A 20991-nucleotide genomic window follows, 5' to 3' on the forward strand; every position below is an offset into this window, starting at 1 on the left:
ATCCTTGATCTCTGGTCATAAATAGGAATAAACAAAATCTGTAGTTTTTGTCAAAAGCATTTCCTTTCAGACATTATTGGCATGAATGTCTTTCCATATATCTGACCTGAGCTCTTACAGCTGCTGTGCTGCACATCAGGGTGTAATTTGTAAAGAAATACAGCACGTCTCATTTTGGAAGGAAAAAAAACCGTTTTAGTCGATTGTAGTTTCTTGTCTGTAATACAATGTTTGTAAGAGGTGTCATTTTATTTAAAGCAGCAATTCATTTTGAAGTTATTAATACTGACCGGACTCTGTCTCGGCTGTCTCAGTTTGGAGCTGTGACGATGGAACGGAGGACGATTCTCGTTTCTTGACTAAGACATGAGTCCCAGTTAGTGACTTTAATCAACACAAAAGTTACTCACGGTATTTTAATGGCTTTGAGAGGGGTTAAGAAACGGACTTGCCATTTCTGAAGAGCAGAGAATCAAAGAACCAACAAGCTAGTGGATCAAGCATTGCTTCAATGGTTCACGCTTCAAAATGGAGTTGCGCTGCAGAAACGGTTGATTACAGACCTGCTACAGACTAAACCCTGAATATCCGACTTTATTTGTACATCCGTATGACTCTGAAACTCTGAAAAATCCATATAATTTATGGGCAATCCGTATAGGTTGACATGTATGGTCGGAAAACCACTGAAAATGTAATTTCAGTCATCATAGAATGCCTTCCAAACACACTGTTGTCTGAAAACTATTTATAAACCACTCACCATTTCTTGCTGAAATAAGCGCCCAATTTTCCTTGCACAACTTTTTTTCTGGATGCCATGATCATCGACTTGACTGGACTGACGCTATGTTTCTTTGATCCAGTTTGAATTTTCCTGTGTACACCTGCGTGGTGCATTGTGGGATCAAATCAAAAGCTGTGTTCACTGCGGGGACACGTTCGGCACTATTCAGGATTATTTGAGGTTTTTTTACCGATGACAAAAGATGTGTAAAAAAATGAAATGCGTAAAAATAGAGCCATATTTGAAAGATGGCGTATCTCTCAGGATGTACCCTGCCATCTCACCCATTGCATGATGGGACAGGCTACAGTGTCTCATGACCCTCAACAAGTTGAAGAATTTGGATGGTTTGGATAGTTGAAGAATTTGCAGTTTAACACTCTGCTGTGTGTTAACCTCCTGGACTGGCAGGTTAAGAAGATTTTCGTCACAGCAATAACCGTACAGCCCACAATCAATATGAACAGAATGCGACGTTATCGTGCACTGTGATGATCCACTGTTTATCACCATGACCATGAATATTTACCCCCATTGGGTGTGATGATTGGCATAAGGCAAACTGCCACGACAACATCAATGCAAACTGCAAATTAAAACAATATCCCTTTTCAGTTTCATACTGAGTCGTCCCACCTACGTAGCAAGCTGACACATTTCACTGTTTTGTTGAATAATCCACAGAGACAAATGCAGCTTCTCATCAGTTATATGAACAATACATCACTAAAAAAGCAACATGTTGATATGGAGGACTGACATACACCCATCTGACAAGAAGACATGATATTTGATTTTATGACATGCATAGGAATCATTTGTCACCCCATTAAATGACTACCGTTACTACACACTGACATACACTTAAGTATTAGTATATGCAGAATTAATATACAATTAATATATAAAATATACAGTGAGAAGTCATGTTTATAGTTGATGGAAATTTGACAAGTATATTAATTCTAGATTCACCATCTTTCTTACTTCAAATTTCTTTCAATGATTAGACTATGACTTTATGTGACGTTACCAGAATGCTCTGGGAATGTTTGAATTAAATGTTTTCCAGATGGCCTATTTCGTGAACTGTTAAACATACAATTAGTACGTTGTATTTATAGTCGAGAGAAAATTTACAAACATTTTATATCATATCATATCATATCTCACCCATATTGGCCTCTCTTCATTGGCTTCCTGTTAATTCTAGAATAGAATTTAAAATTCTTCTTCTTACTTATAAGGTTTTGAATAATCAGGTCCCATCTTATCTTAGGGACCTCGTAGTACCATATCACCCCAATAGAGCGCTTCGCTCTCAGACTGCAGGCTTACTTGTAGTTCCTAGGGTTTGTAAGAGTAGAATGGGAGGCAGAGCCTTCAGCTTTCAGGCTCCTCTCCTGTGGAACCAGCTCCCAATTCAGATCAGGGAGACAGACACCCTCTCTACTTTAAGATTAGGCTTAAAACTTTCCTTTTTGCTAAAGCTTATAGTTAGGGCTGGATCAGGTGACCCTGAACCATCCCTTAGTTATGCTGCTATAGACGTAGACTGCTGGGGGGTTCCCATGATGCACTGTTTCTTTCTCTTTTTGTTCTGTATGCACCACTCTGCATTTAATCATTAGTGATCGATCTTTGCTCCCCTCCACAGCATGTCTTTTTCCTGGTTCTCTCCCTCAGCCCCAACCAGTCCCAGCAGAAGACTGCCCCTCCCTGAGCCTGGTTCTGCTGGAGGTTTCTTCCTGTTAAAAGGGAGTTTTTCCTTCCCACTGTAGCCAAGTGCTTGCTCACAGGGGGTCGTTTTGACCGTTGGGGTTTTACATAATTATTGTATGGCCTTGCCTTACAATATAAAGCGCCTTGGGGCAACTGTTTGTTGTGATTTGGCGCTATATAAAAAAATTGATTGATTGATTGATTTTACAAGGCTGCTACTTCTCATCCCATCTTCCTTCAGTGAATGCATATATAGTAGGGATGTGAATCGTACAACAACTCACAACTCAATTCAAATCCGATTCTTGGGGTGACGATTCGATTCAGAATCGATTTTTGATTCAAAGTGCTCTCAGAAATAGTTATATTACTTATAAAATGTTTATGTTTAAGAAAATGCAGCTTTACAAGGTTAATCAAGTGATTCTAGATGTAAATTTACTTATCTGCTTTGCTCATTCGGAGTTGGCTGGCAGTTTAGCGAAGCACTGGTCAGTAGTCGGCAGAGACCGCTGCTCCCCTCTTTTAGCTCCAGGTCATAGCGTAGCATGTGGGCTTGCGGATTTGAAGTGTTTCTGAAGTACTTGACTTTCATTTTGCAGATTTTGCACACTCCATAAGTCATGTCAAACTCCTTCTTACGCAGCAAATAATAAAATCCAAAATGCGCCCAAACATTTGCCTTCATCAAAGACGGTGCTGGCTGAATTAGCTTTTCATCCGCCATGCTAAGCTACAGCCACTGAACTCTGCAGCGCATGAGTGTTTGAAGCACGCCGGACCCCCCCGACCCCGCTGTAGTACGGAAGCCGTTGCCTGACAAACAGTACACGCAGCAAGTAAGCAAGATTATGTTTAAAAATGCTTTTAAAAAATCGATTCTTGGACATTTTGGATCGATTCAGAATCCTAATAAATAAGAATCGCGATTCGGACGTGAATCGATTTTTTCCGACACCCCTAATATATAGGTAAGGTGACCAAAATGTTCTAGGAATGTTTGAATGAAACGTACATTTTGACAATTTACGTAAGGTTAGGGCCCTTTCACACATAGTGCAAATGAAGGAGGAATTGTACGCAAAACGTGTAAATTCATAGCTGCCTCTAACGCCTTGTACATCTGTTGCTACAATTATTTGTGCACACCAGTGGCTAAAGACAGAGTGTGTGCTGTGAGAACCCATTCGATCCCTCTCACGGCAGGTGTCAGCCAAATTCCAGCTGACACACACGAACATCTAACACCGCTCGTTTGGCACTTAGAAAATGTGTGGCCATTCACACTATCTTCACGAAAATAGTCAGCAGACAATCACTGTCGAGCTGGATGTGACAATTGTCTAAGTGCCCCACGACTGTGGAGTTGCCAAGTGCAAATGTGGCATGCCAGAGTGTCAGCTCCCCCCATAACACGTGTGTGTGTGCCGCCCCCCCCAATACATGCATGTGTGTGTTTCGCAGCCCCCCGCAGGCGAGGCGCCTCTCATCTGATCACAGAGTGACACTTTGGTCTGTGCGCTGAATGGACAGGGGCATGGCAACTGTTGACAATTCTGGTCCTGAACATCAGAGCCGCACACACATGCACTGTGTTTCAACATGCATGTGTGCTTGCTGTCCTCACATTGAAATACATAAAAACATATACTGCTTCTGCAATGGGCTGGAGAGCACGCACATTGACAGGCTGTTCCAGCTAGACCGGACCGCCAGTTCATGTGGACATGCAGCAGGTGATCTGAACGTCATGTCTGTCTGACAGGACAGTGAGCGCCGCGCCACAGGGCCATGTGACAGGCCAACAGTACAACAAATATGCCACTTTCAGTCACATCAGCAGAAATACACCGTACCAAACACTGTTTGGTCAGTTATCACAGCGCTTTTTTCTTTTTTTAGAAAATACATTTATCTGCTTGTTGATTTTAACCATTTCACATTCCTGTTATGAGACAGTGATTGTGCCACTGTGGTAAAGTTTCCGTCTGGTAATCAGAGTGTGTGAGTTCAAATCCTGTGAGTGGCATTTTTTTATATATATATTTAACCAGGGTTATTTAATGCGGGGTTCTGTATTGCATCCCCTTTTATGTATTATTTATATCAATCCAGTGATATTCACTAATTATACAGCTGGTTTTATTTTACACTCAACAAAAATATAAACGCAACACTTTTGGTTTTGCTCCCATTTTGTATGAGATGAACTCAAAGATCTAAAACTTTTTCCACATACACAATATCACCATTTCCCTCAAATATTGTTCACAAACCAGTCTAAATCTGTGATAGTGAGCACTTCTCCTTTGCTGAGATAATCCATCCCACCTCACATGCGTGCCATACCAAGATGCTGATTAGACACCATGATTAGTGCACAGGTGTGCCTTAGACTGTCCACAATAAAAGGCCACTCTGAAAGGTGCAGTTTTGTTTTACTGGGGGGGGATACCAGTCAGTATCTGGTGTGACCACCATTTGCCTCATGCAGTGCAACACATCTCCTTCGCATAGAGTTGATCAGGTTGTCAATTGTGGCCTGTGGAATGTTGCTCCACTCCTCTTCAATGGCTGTGCGAAGTTGCTGGATATTGGCAGGAACTGGTACACGCTGTCATATACGCCGGTCCAGAGCATCCCAAACATGCTCAATGGGTGACATGTCCGGTGAGTATGCCGGCCATGCAAGAACTGGGACATTTTCAGCTTCCAAGAATTGTGTACAGATCCTTGCAACATGGGGCCGTGCATTATCCTGCTGCAACATGAGGAGATGTTCTTGGATGGTACAACAATGGGCCTCAGGATCTCGTCACGGTATCTCTGTGCATTCAAAATGCCATCAATAAAATGCACCTGTGTTCTTCGTCCATAAGAGACGCCTGCCCATACCATAACTCCACCGCCACCATGGGCCACTCGATCCACAACACTGACATCAGAAAACCGCTCACCCACACAACGCCACACACGCTCTCTGCCATCTGCCTTGAACAGTGTGAACCGGGATTCATCTGTGAAGAGAACACCTCTCCAACATGCCAAATGCCAGCGAATGTGAGCATTTGCCCACTCAAGTCGGTTACGACGACGAACTGGAGTCAGGTTGAGACCCCGATGAGGACAACGAGCATGCAGATGAGCTTCCCTGAGACAGTTTCTGACAGTTTGTGCAGAAATTCTTTGGTTATGCAAACCGATTGTTTCAGCAGCTGTCCGAGTGGCTGGTCTCAGACGATCTTGGAGGTGAACATGCTGGATGTGGAGGTCCTGGGCTGGTGTGGTTACACGTGGTCTGCGGTTGTGAGGCTGGCTGGATGTACTGCCAAATTCTCTGAAACGCCTTTGGAGACGGCTTATGGTAGAGAAATGAACATTCAATACACGAGCAACAGCTCTGGTTGACATTCCTGCTGTCAGCATGCCAATTGCACGCTCCCTCAAATCTTGCGACATCTGTGGCATTGTGCTGTATGATAAAACTGCACCTTTCAGAGTGGCCTTTTACTGTGCGCAGTCTAAGGCACACCTGTGCACTAATCATGGTGTCTAGTCAGCATCTTGGTATGGCACACCTGTGAGGTGGGATGGATTATCTCAGCAAAGGAGAAGTGCTCACTATCACAGATTTAGACTGGTTTGTGAACAATATTTGAGGGAAATGGTGATATTGTGTATGTGGAAAAAGTTTTAGATCTTTGAGTTCATCTCATACAAAATGGGAGCAAAACCAAAAGTGTTGCGTTTATATTTTTGTTGAGTGTATTTTCCTCCACATCAGCAGTGCGATGTGGTGCACCTCATCCCACAGTGCGAGCAGCTGCAGCAGCTCACACTGTGTTCCTGCTCGAAAGACACCATTGTGCGCACAAACTGTCCCACTGGGATCATGCATGCCTGCCCATCGGCGCAATGTTTTGTGGTGCGCTAATTCGAACTGTTTTGTGCTGTTTAGCTGTAATTTGACCAAATTCGCAAATGTGTGAAAGGGCTCTTACCAAAATCTTCTGGGAAAGCTTGAATGAAACACTGCTTGAAAGACCTGTTTCATAAATGAATGAATGTGTTTGATTCATCTATGTGATGAAACTTGAAATACTTTAATTAATAGGTCACATCTATAGTCGAGGGAAATGTGACAGACCATTTTACAAAGATATTACTTCTAACTTCACTTTACTTCCTAGTCCAAATCCTTTGAATCAGTAACTGTCTGCACCTTGTTCTGGAATCATATACTGAATGAAAATGGATGAAATAAGACATTACTTGATTTTGTATGTCATCTGAATGTTCTGGGAAAGCTTGTATGAAAAACTGTGGGAAGGCATATTTGACATGAAACATACAGTCAAAAACAGTATATTTTCAAATGGGGTTAAGACTATGTGTATGGCAAAAATTCATTCTGCTGAAGCTCTTTGTTCACTCTTTTTATCATGAATATAATTTGGGAGACATATATTTTGGCATAACATTTCTGGAACATTCTAGAAACATTTTATGTGTTTTTCTTTTTTCCTTCATAGAGGTTAATTACACTCAACAAAAATATAAACGCAACACTTTTGGTTTTGCTCCCATTTTGTATGAGATGAACTCAAAGATCTAAAACTTTTTCCACATACACAATATCACCATTTCTCTCAAATATTATTCACAAACCAGTCTAAATCTGTAATAGTGAGCACTTCTCCTTTGCTGAGATAATCCATCCCACCTCACAGGTGTGCCATACCAAGATGCTGATTAGACACCATGATTAGTGCACAGGTGTGCCTTAGACTGCCCACAATAAAAGGCCACTCTGAAAGGTGCAGTTTTATCACACAGCACAATGCCACAGATGTCGCAAGATTTGAGGGAGCGTGCAATTGGCATGCTGACAGCAGGAATGTCAACCAGAGCTGTTGCTCGTGTATTGAATGTTCATGTCTCTACCATAAGCCGTCTCCAAAGTCGTTTCAGAGAATTTGGCAGTACATCCAACCAGCCTCACAACCGCAGACCACGTGTAACCACACCAGACCAGGACCTCCACATCCAGCATGTTCACCTCCAAGATCGTCTGAGACCAGCCACTCGGACAGCTGCTGGAACAATCGGTTTGCATAACCAAAGAATTTCTGCACAAACTGTCAGAAACCGTCTCTGGGAAGCTCATCTGCATGCTTGTCGTTCTCATCGGGGTCTTGACCTGACTCCAGTTCGTCGTTGTAACCAACTTGAGTGGGCAAATGCTCACATTCGCTGGCGTTTGGCACGTTGGAGAGGTGTTCTCTTCACGGATGATGCAAAGGAGATGTGTTGCACTGCATGAGGCAAATGGTGGTCACACCAGATACTGACTGGTATCCCCCCCCCAATAAAACAAAACTGCACCTTTCAGAGTGGCCTTTTATTGTGGGCAGTCTAAGGCACACGTGTGCACTAATCATGGTGTCTAATCAGCATCTTGGTATGGCACACCTGTGAGGTGGGATGGATTATCTTAGCAAAGGAGAAGTGCTCACTATCACAGATTTAGACTGGTTTGTGAACAATATTTGAGGGAAATGGTGATATTGTGTATGTGGAAAAAGTTTTAGATCTTTGAGTTCATCTCATACAAAATGGGAGCAAAACCAAAAGTGTTGCGTTTATATTTTTGTTGAGTATAACATTTGCAGCAGGATCAAGTTTGAATAAAAACGTCTATGTGGAGAAGTATCTGTAAGCAATTAATTTGCTGCATGGGAGTGTATTATTTATCAAGCATTGATTCTAGTCCTTGGAAAGGTGATAAATTTAATCAATTCAATATGCCTGTTTGAATCTAAAATATGAAAGTTAATTTTGGGTCATGAGGCCATGCTAGGGACCTTATCTTTGTATAATGTTATGGGGAGGTTTTAAAGATGTTTGTATAGCATGAACACTTAAATTGTTATTATAATTATTTTTAAAGTTGTGATAATTGCAATTTAAAATTTACAGCATATACAGGAAGATGTCACTGAACAATAAGCTAAATGTATTATTTGATTATTTTAGATGATAATATAATATAATGAACTTTGTTTGTGATAGAATTCATAGAAAGCTATTTTATATATACAGAAATAGGCAGGGGTGGTGCCCAAGTGGTCAGTGCACTTGGTTTCAGTGAAGAAGGTTCCCGGTTTAATCCCTAGCCCTGCCACATTTCTCCGTGTAAGGTGGAGTTGTGTCAGGAAGGGCATCTGGTGTAAAACCTGTGCCAAATCAACATGCAGACCCACCTTGGATCTGCTGTTGCAACCCCTAATGAAAACAAGGGACTTACTATACTTTTATATAGTCCAAGCACAAACGTTACTGCCAAACATTCTGGGAACCAAAAAGAAACTTTCCTTAAAAACATTCTGAGAACGTTCCAGCTAACATTCCCATAACATTTGACAAATGCTCTTATAACGTTCTGGGAACTTTATTTTGCTAGCTGAGCATAACCTTATATATGATTATCTGAATGTTCCCTGATGACATGGAAGTAAAGCAGATAGTTCTGTGCACTGTCAGACAGAAATGACAGCTCCTAAAAAATGTTTCCCCAACCGTCACTAAATGATTAACCGAAACTGCCAAACTCATCACACAGGAGTTGCTGCTCCACCGCAAAACACAAAATTTTGTTCTGCAGAGAAATGTTGAGTGTGAAAGCAATGTGAACAAAAGAAAAAGTGCAAGATTAGTCGCAATTTCAGCAGGCACTTAAACACATTTTGTGGTCTAAACCAGTTGGGTGTTTACAAAAACAACAATACTGGACTTGGTATACTGTCCACCAATAGCTATGGTACAGGGTCAGTAGGCAGTCTGCGGATCCTATTTGTGTTTTTAAAAACACAATATCCTGGCAAAATTAAATACAATCCCATCCTGATTTTCAAATACATTTCAGGACTGTGGCTTGCACAAAATTTTCCAACAAATGCATTTTGAAACAGTCATCCACACTACGAATGTGAGTGCATGTGAGGCAAACTCATTAAGTTTATTTGTCTGACTAAATTTCAAAATGTCATCTGAGTTATCACAAATCAAACACATGAAGTTCCATAGTGTAACCAAGGCCTTCGAATTTGTCAGAATACTAGTTGGGATTCACATTGTGAAAGCACCACATTTTATGGAAAATCACAGATGGAGCTGGGCACAGAACACAATCAACCCAGCAACTGCAGAGATTTGACATCGGACACGAGAATTTGCAACATAGAATTTCTGTCATCACTCAGGTTCACACTTATTAAGGATATTTGACATGAAATCATGTGATCATGTTCATGTCAACGCCTCCTCTCCTGTATCAAGGGGCAGACTAACACCTTAGATAATAAATCATAAAGATGGTGTGTGTGTGTGTGTGTGTGTGTGTGTGTGTGTGTGTGTGTGTGTGTGTGTGTGTGTGTGTGTGTGTGTGTGTGTGTGTGTGTGTGTGTGTGTGTTTGTGTGTGTGTGTACAATGACGGAATTCACCCATCATCTTTTCGATGTTGGTGTTCCATATTATTGGTTCAGAAGTGTGCAGAAAAACAAATCAATTTTTAGACATCAGTTGAAAAATTAAGCCTTTATGTAATTACAGTGATATTGAGTCATTTCTGCCTAAATGGCCTGAGCCAAAAAAAGCTCATTACTGCTGTGTACATATGATAGAGGAATCATTTACTTTGCATCAACTGACTGAAAAACATTTAACCTTTCATGAAAATGAGCTTGAATCACATTCTCTCATTCTCAGCTTCAGCGACGATGATAAAAATATTTAGGTGACTGAATTATTCTATTTCAAGTTATATATTTTTCAAAGTGGTTATATCAGAAATACAACAAGTGAACACCCCCTTTTCTACTTTGTTTTTTATTAATAGCCCAATTTCATAGCCTTAAGAGTGTGCATATCATGAATGCTTGGTCTTGTTGGATTTGTGAGAATCTACTGAATCTACTGGTACCTTGTTTCCCATGTAACAATAAGAAATATACTCAAAACCTGGATTAATCTTTTTAGTGACATAGCACTACTATTATTCTGAACACTACTGTATACTACTCACTAGGAGATAAAATAATAAAATTTGGTTACAACCACGCTATCCCTTTAAGGATGTGCAACAACTGATAAATGGTAAATGGACTGCATTTTATATAGCGCTTTTCCATCTGCATCAAACGCTCAAAGCGCTTTACAATTATGCCTCACATTCACCCCGATGTCAGGGTGCTGCCATACAAGGCGCTCAGTACACACCGGGAGCAATAGGGCATTAAAGACCTTGCCCAAGGGCCCTTAGTGATTTTCCAGTCAGGCAGGGATTTGAACCGAGGTTCTTCTGGTCTCAAGCCCAACACCTTAACCACTAGACCATCACCTCCCCTGTTGAGGGCATTCCAGTAATGGCAATCAAACAGCTAGACCAAACGACTCTCTGATCGCTCACGTCTGCACTTCGTTGCACACCTATTAATTTATCATGTACTGCTAAAGTGACCTAATTATTTACTGGTCATAAAATGCTATTTCAATGAATTGGAACATCTGCTGAAAGTGATGTGGCAATTGTTGTCCTGTCACCTTCTGCGTGTTAGTTGGACCACACATGCCACGGCGGTAAACCCACGCAGGAGGTTCGGGGAGCCATTTAGCTGGGCGGGAGTGTCACCGCGGAGAAGGACAGCAGCAGGACAGCAAAGGAGGACGCATGTGCCACCCTGACACCTGGTGCTCCAGATGACAGCTCAGTGGCCAGATGGATGTTGTTACACACATACAGCTACACAAAGATCCTGCAGGCTGCACACTCACATTTAGTCTGCCTCCGCTGTGCAGTTTATTTATTTATTTCACTTTTTTTAACATTAATATGAGTGTACAGGCACAGAATGCACACGAATGAAGCAGACATTCTGGTTCAACAAGTGAGTGACCAATTTAGAGACATGGGAGGGGAGACAGCGTGGTTAGAGGGACCGCGGGGTGCAGACTCTCCACCCTCCTCAGCACCTGACAATCCCGTCACGCACTCACTCCAACAAAATGCACCCCTTAAAGAGGTGTGACATTCAGTTGTGCAACTAAACACACTAAACACAAATTCTCTGTGCTGCCACTTTTCCAAAGTAACCAGAACGCACCATTGCTTGTTGCCAATTTGTCAAATTTTTGCCAATTTGTCACCAGCTGCGCCTGATGAAGGAAACTGTACTTCTTCAAATTTGACATTTATTGAAAAGAAACTATTTCTGTTAAAATACACAAAATACCAGATGTTTTGTTTCGATGCACAAGGTCAATTAGGGGAAAACGTGCAACCAACAAGACACACACAGCGTAGGCATGTAGCCTGTGTCTAAAGGTTTTTCAGGAAAGGTTTCGCAATATCTAAACTTTAAAAGATGCTTTTAAAAAAAACACCTTAAACAAAAAGACAAATTAAAGAAAACAAAATTTGTGACATTTCACATTAAAAGTGCACAGTTTCTTTCATTTGTTCAAACTAATATTGCTTTAATGGTGTGTAATCATGTACATTATTACTGGCTGATCATATCTTGTCCCAAACTGGGCAATGAAAAAAAATATTTTCAGCCAGAAACGTTTGGTTCTATGGTCATATGTTTTGCAGTTTTTGAAATGTTGTGGACAGACAAAAAGGAAAACAAATAAACACACTGGTCCTCCGCAGTGATACTTTTTTAGATTTTGATTTGTTTATTTACTATGAAATATCTAAATTTGAGACCTTTGACAGATCACAGTGTCAAACTTATTGAATGTTTCTGTTGTCTCTCACTTTGAGGACAGACTACAGAGGTCTTAGGATGCAGACTGTTCCCACCACCATCTTACCTCCAGAGCAGCAGACGGCTTCTTCTTCAGTTCCTCACATTTGCGAAATTTGCAGATCTGGTGGCCTGTTTTGCGATTCCGGCAGCTGCTACACTGCTCGCAGTTAATCCGCCGTCGGCAAGGTGGACACATGCCACAACGTTTTCGCTTCTTTTTACCGGAGTTGATAGCAGAGGCCAGCTCACTTTGTGCAGGGTACTCGGCCAGGCCGGCCATGTGAAGTGCACTGTCCGCCAAAAACACTCCAGCCGGTGTCATGATGAAAAGCCCCGGGTTGAAGGGGAAGCCACCACCGACTCCATATGGAAAGTCAACCGGACCACCTACGGCGTCCGTGACAGATGTACCCTCCAAATCGCTTGCCCCTGAGCCAGAATCCCCACTGCCAGCTCCCACTCCCATACCCCCAGGCAGGAGCATGTGCTCCATACCGGCCCGCTTTAACAGTGCTGCTGCCTGGGCAAAGTGTAGCAGGCCGTTCTGTCCCTCCAAAACCTGCTCTAGGGTCCGGTCCAACTTGGCTGGTGTCAGTGCGGAGACATTGGGCTGGGACTGCGTGGGTGGCTGAGGCTTAGCCGAGTGGGTTTTAGGCTCACTGTTGTCCGTGTGTCCATTGGTGGTGGCAGAGGTGACTGCCGTGTACTGGGAGAGGGTACGGGAGTTCTTAAGGCTCTTGCTGAGCGGCTCACTGATAATGCCACTGCGGTTCCTGCGCTCTATAACAGGAGAGTCTTGCTTGCAGCTACTCCGCTCCAGGTCCTCTTTCCGCCTCCCCTCCGAAAGCCCGCTAGACATGGTCCAGAGTATATGTGCCTGGATTGGGGGTAAGGGTGGAAAGGGGAGGGGGGTGAGCGAGGAGGGGAGACCGCTTATTCGTCCGTTCTGTGGCCAGGTGAGAGTGGTTCCTCACCTCAGTGGACTAAAATCAGCCAGCTGATGACTGGCAGAGCCTTCTGCCTCTGCTACAGCTCAGCCCTCATCCGCGCTGTTCCATAAGCAATCTGAAAACTTTACACACACACACAGAGAGAGAGAGAGAGAGAGGATGTGTAAATGACTCATCAGCATCCAGTGAATGATGAATACTAACTGTGCCAGGAATAAAAAAACAAACAAAAAAAAAAAACAGGAAAACCTGAGAGGAGCATATTTTACAGAAATACATTTGTCAAAGAGTCAAGAGTCTCAGTCAAAGAGCACATGTTCTTGTGTATCTGACCCAGCTTCACAGGCTTCAGTTTAATACCGTCCTTCCATAGGGGAAAAAAAAAAAACTATAAAAAAGGACACAGATTTTACATACTCGTAGTGTCCTCTCCGGAAATATGGTTATCAATAAGGCCGACCAACAACTCATGACAGGAATACTGACTATTATCTTCTTCAAACAACCAGCATCTGTATAATGTTTGAAGCTTGGATTCGGTGAGTCCAACTTTGTCCAGAAGCAGCACTTCATATCACCTCAGTAGCACACATAGCATACTAGCACACATTTTGATGGTAATAAAAATGAAAGCTGGCCAAAGAAAAATAAGCCACAGATATGATGAGATTAAACTGTGTTTAGTTTAAGTGTCATCTGGTGTCGAAGTGAAGCCATTCGCTGAATGCGTCATTACTTGTGTCATACCTAGCCTTCTTCTTCTTCTGGCTGCACATTGTCGCCACAGTAGCTCATCATCATAATGACATGAAATGGTCACATAATTTGTAGCACAATACTATAATATGATTGAAAGTATTTTTTTAGTTTCTCCAACAAGTAATATTATAGTCATTACTGACTGTAGAGATCATGGTTGTCAAAGTTAACAAGATAATAATGCACCCCTGACATCGGGGTGAATGTGAGGCATTATTGTAAAGCGCTTTGAGCATATGATGCAAATGGAAAGGGCTATACTCGTATAAAGGCCATCCATTTACCATAATAATGCAGTAACGCAAATGCTGTTTCACAGCACTCATGTTTTTTAAAGTGTGATTACCGCACAGACCTTCTGTGACCCTTGACCCACATCGTAATTTGGGACGTCAGCACACCCTTGAGCGGAAATGCTTTGTAAATTTTTTTTTTTTTTTTGATTGATTTCTATCGGATTGATTAAACCTCGGCCACCAAATAAGTGAGCTCACGTTGTCTGCTTCTCTATGAACCCAGTGTTTGCTCCTGAAACAGTGCTCATATCATTCTATTTCAGAAGCACAGAGCAGTAAGAGGCTGAGAGCTGCAACCGGCTGAGAGCTCCCATGGTGAATATTTAAAAACACACGTTGTTTCAGATATACAACATATGTGTTTCTGCTGATATTACTGTACCTTCCTCCCGGCTAATCAGGTAGCGATTCCCACAAAAAAAAAAAATATGAGTTTTTCCTCGCTGATATGTTTAACTCCTGCAGACAATACACAGGGGCTGAAGTACAGAGAGGTGTCTAAAGGGCCCTGCCCACCCACCCCCCTCCTGTTCAACAAGAGACATTTTCAAAACATATTTTTACAAAAAATATTATTAATATTAATACTACTAATACTAATACTACCAATAACTACTATTATTAGAATTATAATAATTAACAGATTTTTAGCAACTAAAACATTATTCAGCCGTTATTATTCTTTTACTACTACAATTCTGCATATCGGTGGAATTGATGAGAAAAAAATAAGTTTACTTAATTTAAAAATGCTTAATAATTACAAACAATAAGAGGCTGCTTGGATTAAAGATTTTAAAAATATGTGATTAATGTGTGATTAATGGTGAGTTAACTATGGAGAATCTGCAATTATTGCAATTAAAATTTTTAATCGATTGACAGCACAAATATAGATATATATAGTCCACGTAAACTAGAACTTAGTTTAATTAAGTGCTGTTGACTTTTCATTATCTATTGAACTTTAAATGTCGAAATAAAATGCTTTGTGATAATTTCTCAATTGTTTTCTTCTTTCTTAATTAAATAACAAATTCATATAAAATGACAACTTTTGTAATTAGCTTTGATGCATTGTTCTGCGGGTGGCAACTCTTCAGTACAAACATGGGTTGATAATCATTTCGATTAATATTTCACAACAAAAACAATGTTATCCTGCTTGGAAGCTTTTCTATGCATTCTTTTAAAAATTAATGTAATGACGAGGGCTGCATTGAAATATGAATCACTCCATAAGAAATGGAGAGATTATGGCATCATCCCTATTTCTTTTTAATTATACATTATACAGTAAATGTCAATATTGATTTATCTGCAAGCAGCACATACTGGCCAATGATATCAGCTTGCAGATTTATCCATTGGGATCTGTTGCTTATGATACAGAATATAATCATTGCAAGTTCATATTGTTTAGTACCCTTCCCATTATTTCACGCACTCTACCTGAAACAACAAAACTAGTCCAGAAATCCTGCTGGGAAAAGTTCCTTGTATAAAAGTCCAGTCTTTGCACTTGCAGGGTTTCTTTTTTGTTGTTGATGTCTGTCAACAAACCTGAATCCATATGGAAAAATGGCAATTTCAAGGTCATTGAACGCAGTAAATATTATCATTAATGTAGGAAGCTACAGCAACAAAGGTGATGGCTTTCCTGGCATAATTTTGTTGTTGTGTAACCAACTGCTGCAGTTTCTCATCCATCTACCACCCAATTGGTCATTAAACTCAAAACCAGTCCCTGTAAGACAGAAAGGTATGCTCGCTAAGGTTTTTAGATTCCAGCGACTGAAAGTAAAACTATACTGCTGTTCTGCTGATATGCCCACGTTCCCAAACAAGTGTAACATCTCCCGAAGAAAAGCTGAGGACACGGCTAGGCCAGTCCTTATAAGGGGAACAAAGGGAAAAGGAGGGGAAGAGGATTGGTGGGGGGGTATGTGCTGTGCACTGTGTGGAAATTGGAAGGCCAGAATTAGTGGGAGGTAAAGCTTCAAAGAGAAGCGCACAGCCCCCACATTCTCACCAGCTCAGGGGGATGTGGCGCCAGTGAACCAGAGCCGGCTCCACAGTCCGTCAACCCCAGAGTTTCAGTTTCACCCTCTACAGCACTGACCAGGGTCGGGTTTCCCCAACGCATCTCAACAATAGCTGCATCGCCACTTTGTAAATGTGAAACGGTATTGTAATGCTTCACTGGCATTCTGCAGCGTTAATATTAAAGGTCTACCTGTTTCATTTCTCACAATATTAGTAACATTTACCTGCTGTTGAAATGTAGTTTTCATAAAGTACCCTGTTTTCTGTGGTACATCACAAAGGTACAGTTTATTTTATTGCTAATAAAGTTCATGGGGGATACCATTAAAAATATACTGAGTTTGTTCCATGAGATTTTGCAGATGACATGAAGGAAAGGAGCGCATGTGCATGGTTCCATGGTTCATGCTGCATTCAATGGAAACTGGGAACTCAGAACTTACAAGTTACAACCACGAAAATAACTTAATAAAGCTATGACAAAATTATTTGAGAAGCCATGTAAAAAACATTATAGTATTGACAAATGACTCAGCAGACCTGTGTAACTTTTGTCTTCTGTTTCAAGCAAATATCCGGTAAAGTTTTCAAGTGAAGTACAGTACATCCTCAAAGTATTCATAGTGAAGTACAGTACATCCTCAAAGTATTCACAGTGTTTCGCTTTTTCCACATTGTGTGATGCTAAATTCACTTGATTGGACCTTATATGTAGACACACCTGTCTACATATAAGGTCCTGCAGTTGACAGTGCATGTCAGAACACAAACCAAGCATGAAATCAAAGGAATTAGTTACAGACCTCCAAGACAGGATTGTCTCAAGGCACAAATCTGGGGAAGGTTACAGAAACATTTCTGCTGCTTTGAAGGTCCCGATGATCACACTGGCCTCCATCATTTGTAAATGGAAGAGTTGAGGATCCACCAGGACTCTTCCTAGAGCTGGCCACCCGTCTAAACTGAGCGATCAGAGGAGAAGGGCCTCAGTCAGGGAGGTGACCAAGAACCTGATGGTCACTCTATCAGAGCTCCAGCATTCTTCTGTGGAGAGAGGAAAACCACCCAGAAGGACAACCATCACTGCAGGAATCTATTAATCAGGCCTGTTTGGTAGAGTGGTCAGACGGAAGCCACTCCTTAGTAAAAGGCGCATGGCAGCCCACTTGGAGTTTGCCAGAAGGAACCTGAAGGACTCTCAGACCATAAGAAACAAAATTCTCTGGTCTGATGAGACAAAGATTGAACTCATTGGTGTGAATGTCAGGTGTCATATCTGTAGGAAACCAGGCACCATCCCTACAGTGAAGTATGGTGGTGCTAGCATCATGCTGTGGGGATGGTTTTCAGCGGAAGGAACTGAGAGACTAGTCAGGACTGAGGGAAAGATGAATTCAGAAATGTACAGAGACATCCTGGTTGAAAATTTGCTCCAGAGTGCTCTTGACCTCAGACTGGGGCAACGGTTCATCTTTCAGCAGGACAATGACCCAAAACACACAGCCAAGATATCAAATGAGTGGCTTCAGGACAACGCTGTGAATGTCCTTGAGTTGTCCAGCCAGAGCCCAGACCTGAATCCGATTGAACTTCTCTGGAGAGATCTGAAAATGACCATCCCACCTGATGGAGCTTGAGAGGTGCTGCAAAGAGGAATGGACAAAACTGCCACAAGATAGGTGCACCAAGCTTGTGGCATCATATTCAAGACTTGAGGCTGTTGTTGCTGCCAAAAGTGCATCAACAAAGTACTGAGCAAATGGTGTGAATACTTATGTGCATGTGAGTTCTTAGTTATTTTATTCTTAATAAATTTGTAAAATTTCAAAATACTTTTTTTCATGCTGTTATAGAGTGTTGTGAGTAGAGGGGGGAAAAAACAAATTTACTCCATTTTGGAATAAGGCTGTAATGAAACAAAATGTGGAAAAACTGAAGCACTGTGAATACCTTCTCTATGCGCTGTATGTCCAGATTTTAATCATAATTCTTCCCAATAAGCTCTCTGGGTTTATTAGTTGTGTCCATGGATGCAACAGTTTTGGTCACAACCAAAGTACGTCCGATATAAGCCCAATGATACTGCTGATTATCCCCGGAATAGTGTGAACTTGAGTGCCTTCATACTGAGAATGATGACATTCTATGTCCCAGGGTTTTGAATGACGAGTGCCATATCGTTTCCAACTTAAGTAATCCTGCACTGAACATACCTGTTGTAAGTCACACACATCTCAATGCAGCGTATTGTGTATTCAAGCTTTTACTCTCCAGACAGTTTCAAAATGATGAGATGTTATGCATATGGATTCAAAAATCGATCTGAAAATGAATATAAAAACAAATGCATTAATATAAAATTAGCAAGATAAAAAATACAAAGGAAATACAAGAATAAACAAATTGCTATAGACAATGAGCATTACAAAGTTATCTCAAGTACAGTAACTAATTCCCTTCCACTTTTCGCTGTTTTTTTTTTTTTTTTTTTCTTGTCCCTCCCTCAGGTTTGCTACAGTAGATCCACCTCAGATCTGCATGTTGATTTGGCACAAGTTTTGGCATCAAACTCAGAACCTTCCTTACTGGAAACAAGCACACTAACCACCATCCAAAGTTATCACAGGAATATGATATATTTATTTCCATAGTGGACCTTATGGTGCTGTTAAAATAATGGGTTAATTTAGATTAATTAATTATGGGTCCTAGAATGTAAAAAAAAATTCTAATTCCATCAGTCTCAATCAGTGCCAAGCCAAAATTACATTTGTTTTTTACAGAACCAATGATAAACACCAGCAAATACCATTATTCTGGAAACAAATTTATTAATAGTATTTTTTCTATACTTCTGATGGACACATTTGTCAAACACCTGTTAACACTCTTTAAAATAGAAGTAACTTGATTTAATGTCATAAAATAATTGCAAGTGTGTGTGTGTGTGTGTGTGTGTGTGTGTGTGTGTGTGTGTGTGTGTGTGTGTGTGTGTGTGTGTGTGTGTGTGTGTGTGTGTGTGTGTGTGTGTGTGTGTGTGTGTGTGTGTGTGTGTGTGTGTGTGTGTTGGCATGGAGTTTTGTGCTAAAATGCTTAAGCCTGAAAAGCTCATTCACTAAACACAGTCATGAAACTCTGCAACATGGGTTTTTCCAGTCCTAAAAGTCAAATTATGGAAATAAGTTTTCAAATGTGTTTTCTAGATCTAACTCTACTGGGTGACAATAAGACAGGTATGACTGTGGAGTTGTATACAGTAAGTATAGTGTCTAATGGACTGAGCTAGGAAACAACACGGTTTCAAATCACTGGATGTCACCACCCTCAGTATGTAGGCACTTCAGTGTGAACCACATGAGAGTCTACAACTCCTTTAGACAGGACACCCGTCCATCACAGGTTACTTGCCCAGCCAAGGCTGGTACCCATTTATAGGTGGGTGTTCTGGAACAATGCAAAGATAAGTATCTTGCCATGTACATGGGCAGGTAGCATACCAAGCATCAAATCAAGGTCTACATATTGGTAGCCCGAGAAAAACATGACGTCTTGCTGCTGGAATTAGAGTGGTGGGGATATGTGGCACTTTAATGTCAAGTCTGTTTAGAGCAACTATTTTGTCAATGCAAGATCACAACTTGGAGTTTTTACAATCCCAGGACTGCAGCTTCGTTTTTGTTTCCTGCCTGCTGTAGTATGGAAACTGAGCAAAACTCAAAGATGTGAGAGACAGACAGCATGATGGCCATTCCACACAGAAAAGTGAATGTTGCAGTCTTCAAGTTTGTCTGATTCCACTATGAATCAGATGAACAAAACATTATTATGTGACTGTTTCACAGCAGTTAAGCTAAAACACAAATAAAGAAAACGTTCTTCCTTTTGCCCTTCTGTGATTGCTCAAATGTGTGCCCAATGTGCGACCCCAGGCCACATGTGGCCTGCTTTTCCTTTGTTTTGGCCTGCCTTGGTAATTGACAAGCTCTCAGGAATTAATAAATTACTGTTAAGCAAAATAAATACAACACCAATTACAATGAAGTTGGGATGTTGTGTAAAATGTAAATAAAAACAGAATACAATGATTTTCAAATCCTCTTCAGCCTATATTAAATTGAATACACCACAAAGACAAGATATTTAATGTTCAAACTGATAAACTTTATTGTTTTTGTGCAAATATTTGCTCATTTTGAAATGGATGCCTGCAACTCGTTTCACAAAAGTTGGGACAGTAGTATGTTTACCACTGTGTTACATCACCTTTCCTTCTAACAACACTCAATAAGTGTTTGGGAACTGAGGACACTAAATGTAGAAGCTTTGTAGGTGGAAGTCTTTCCCATTCTTGCTTGATGGACGACTTCAGTTGTTCAACAGTCCGAGGTCTCCATTTTCGTATTTTGCGCTTCATAATGTGCCACACATTTTCAATGGGCGACAGGTCTGGACTGCAGGCAGGCCAGTCTAGTACCCGCACTCTTTTACTACGAAGCCACGCTGTTGTAACATGTGCAGAATGTGGCTTGGCATTGTCTTGCTGAAATAAGTAGGGACGTCCCTGAAAAAGTCGTTGCTTGGATGGCAGCATGTGTTGCTCCAAAACCTGGATGTACCT

The 20991-nt window shown here is 41.2% G+C and overlaps 1 protein-coding gene across 3 annotated transcripts in view; it reads right to left on the reverse strand.

Annotated features, from left to right (window-relative positions):
• Window positions 1-20991, reverse strand: part of cxxc5a (CXXC finger protein 5a) — a 128622-nt gene that overhangs the window by 46052 nt on the left and 61579 nt on the right. For all 3 annotated transcript variants that reach the window (XM_034178451.1, XM_034178452.1, XM_034178453.1), the window contains one exon: window positions 12387-13394. In XM_034178451.1, the coding sequence (XP_034034342.1) occupies window positions 12387-13181 (795 nt within the window). In that variant the 5' untranslated portion in view covers window positions 13182-13394. The remainder of the gene's footprint in view (window positions 1-12386; window positions 13395-20991) is intronic.

This window comes from Thalassophryne amazonica, chromosome 9 (genome assembly GCF_902500255.1).
Source record: "Thalassophryne amazonica chromosome 9, fThaAma1.1, whole genome shotgun sequence".
NCBI lineage: Eukaryota > Metazoa > Chordata > Actinopteri > Batrachoidiformes > Batrachoididae > Thalassophryne > Thalassophryne amazonica.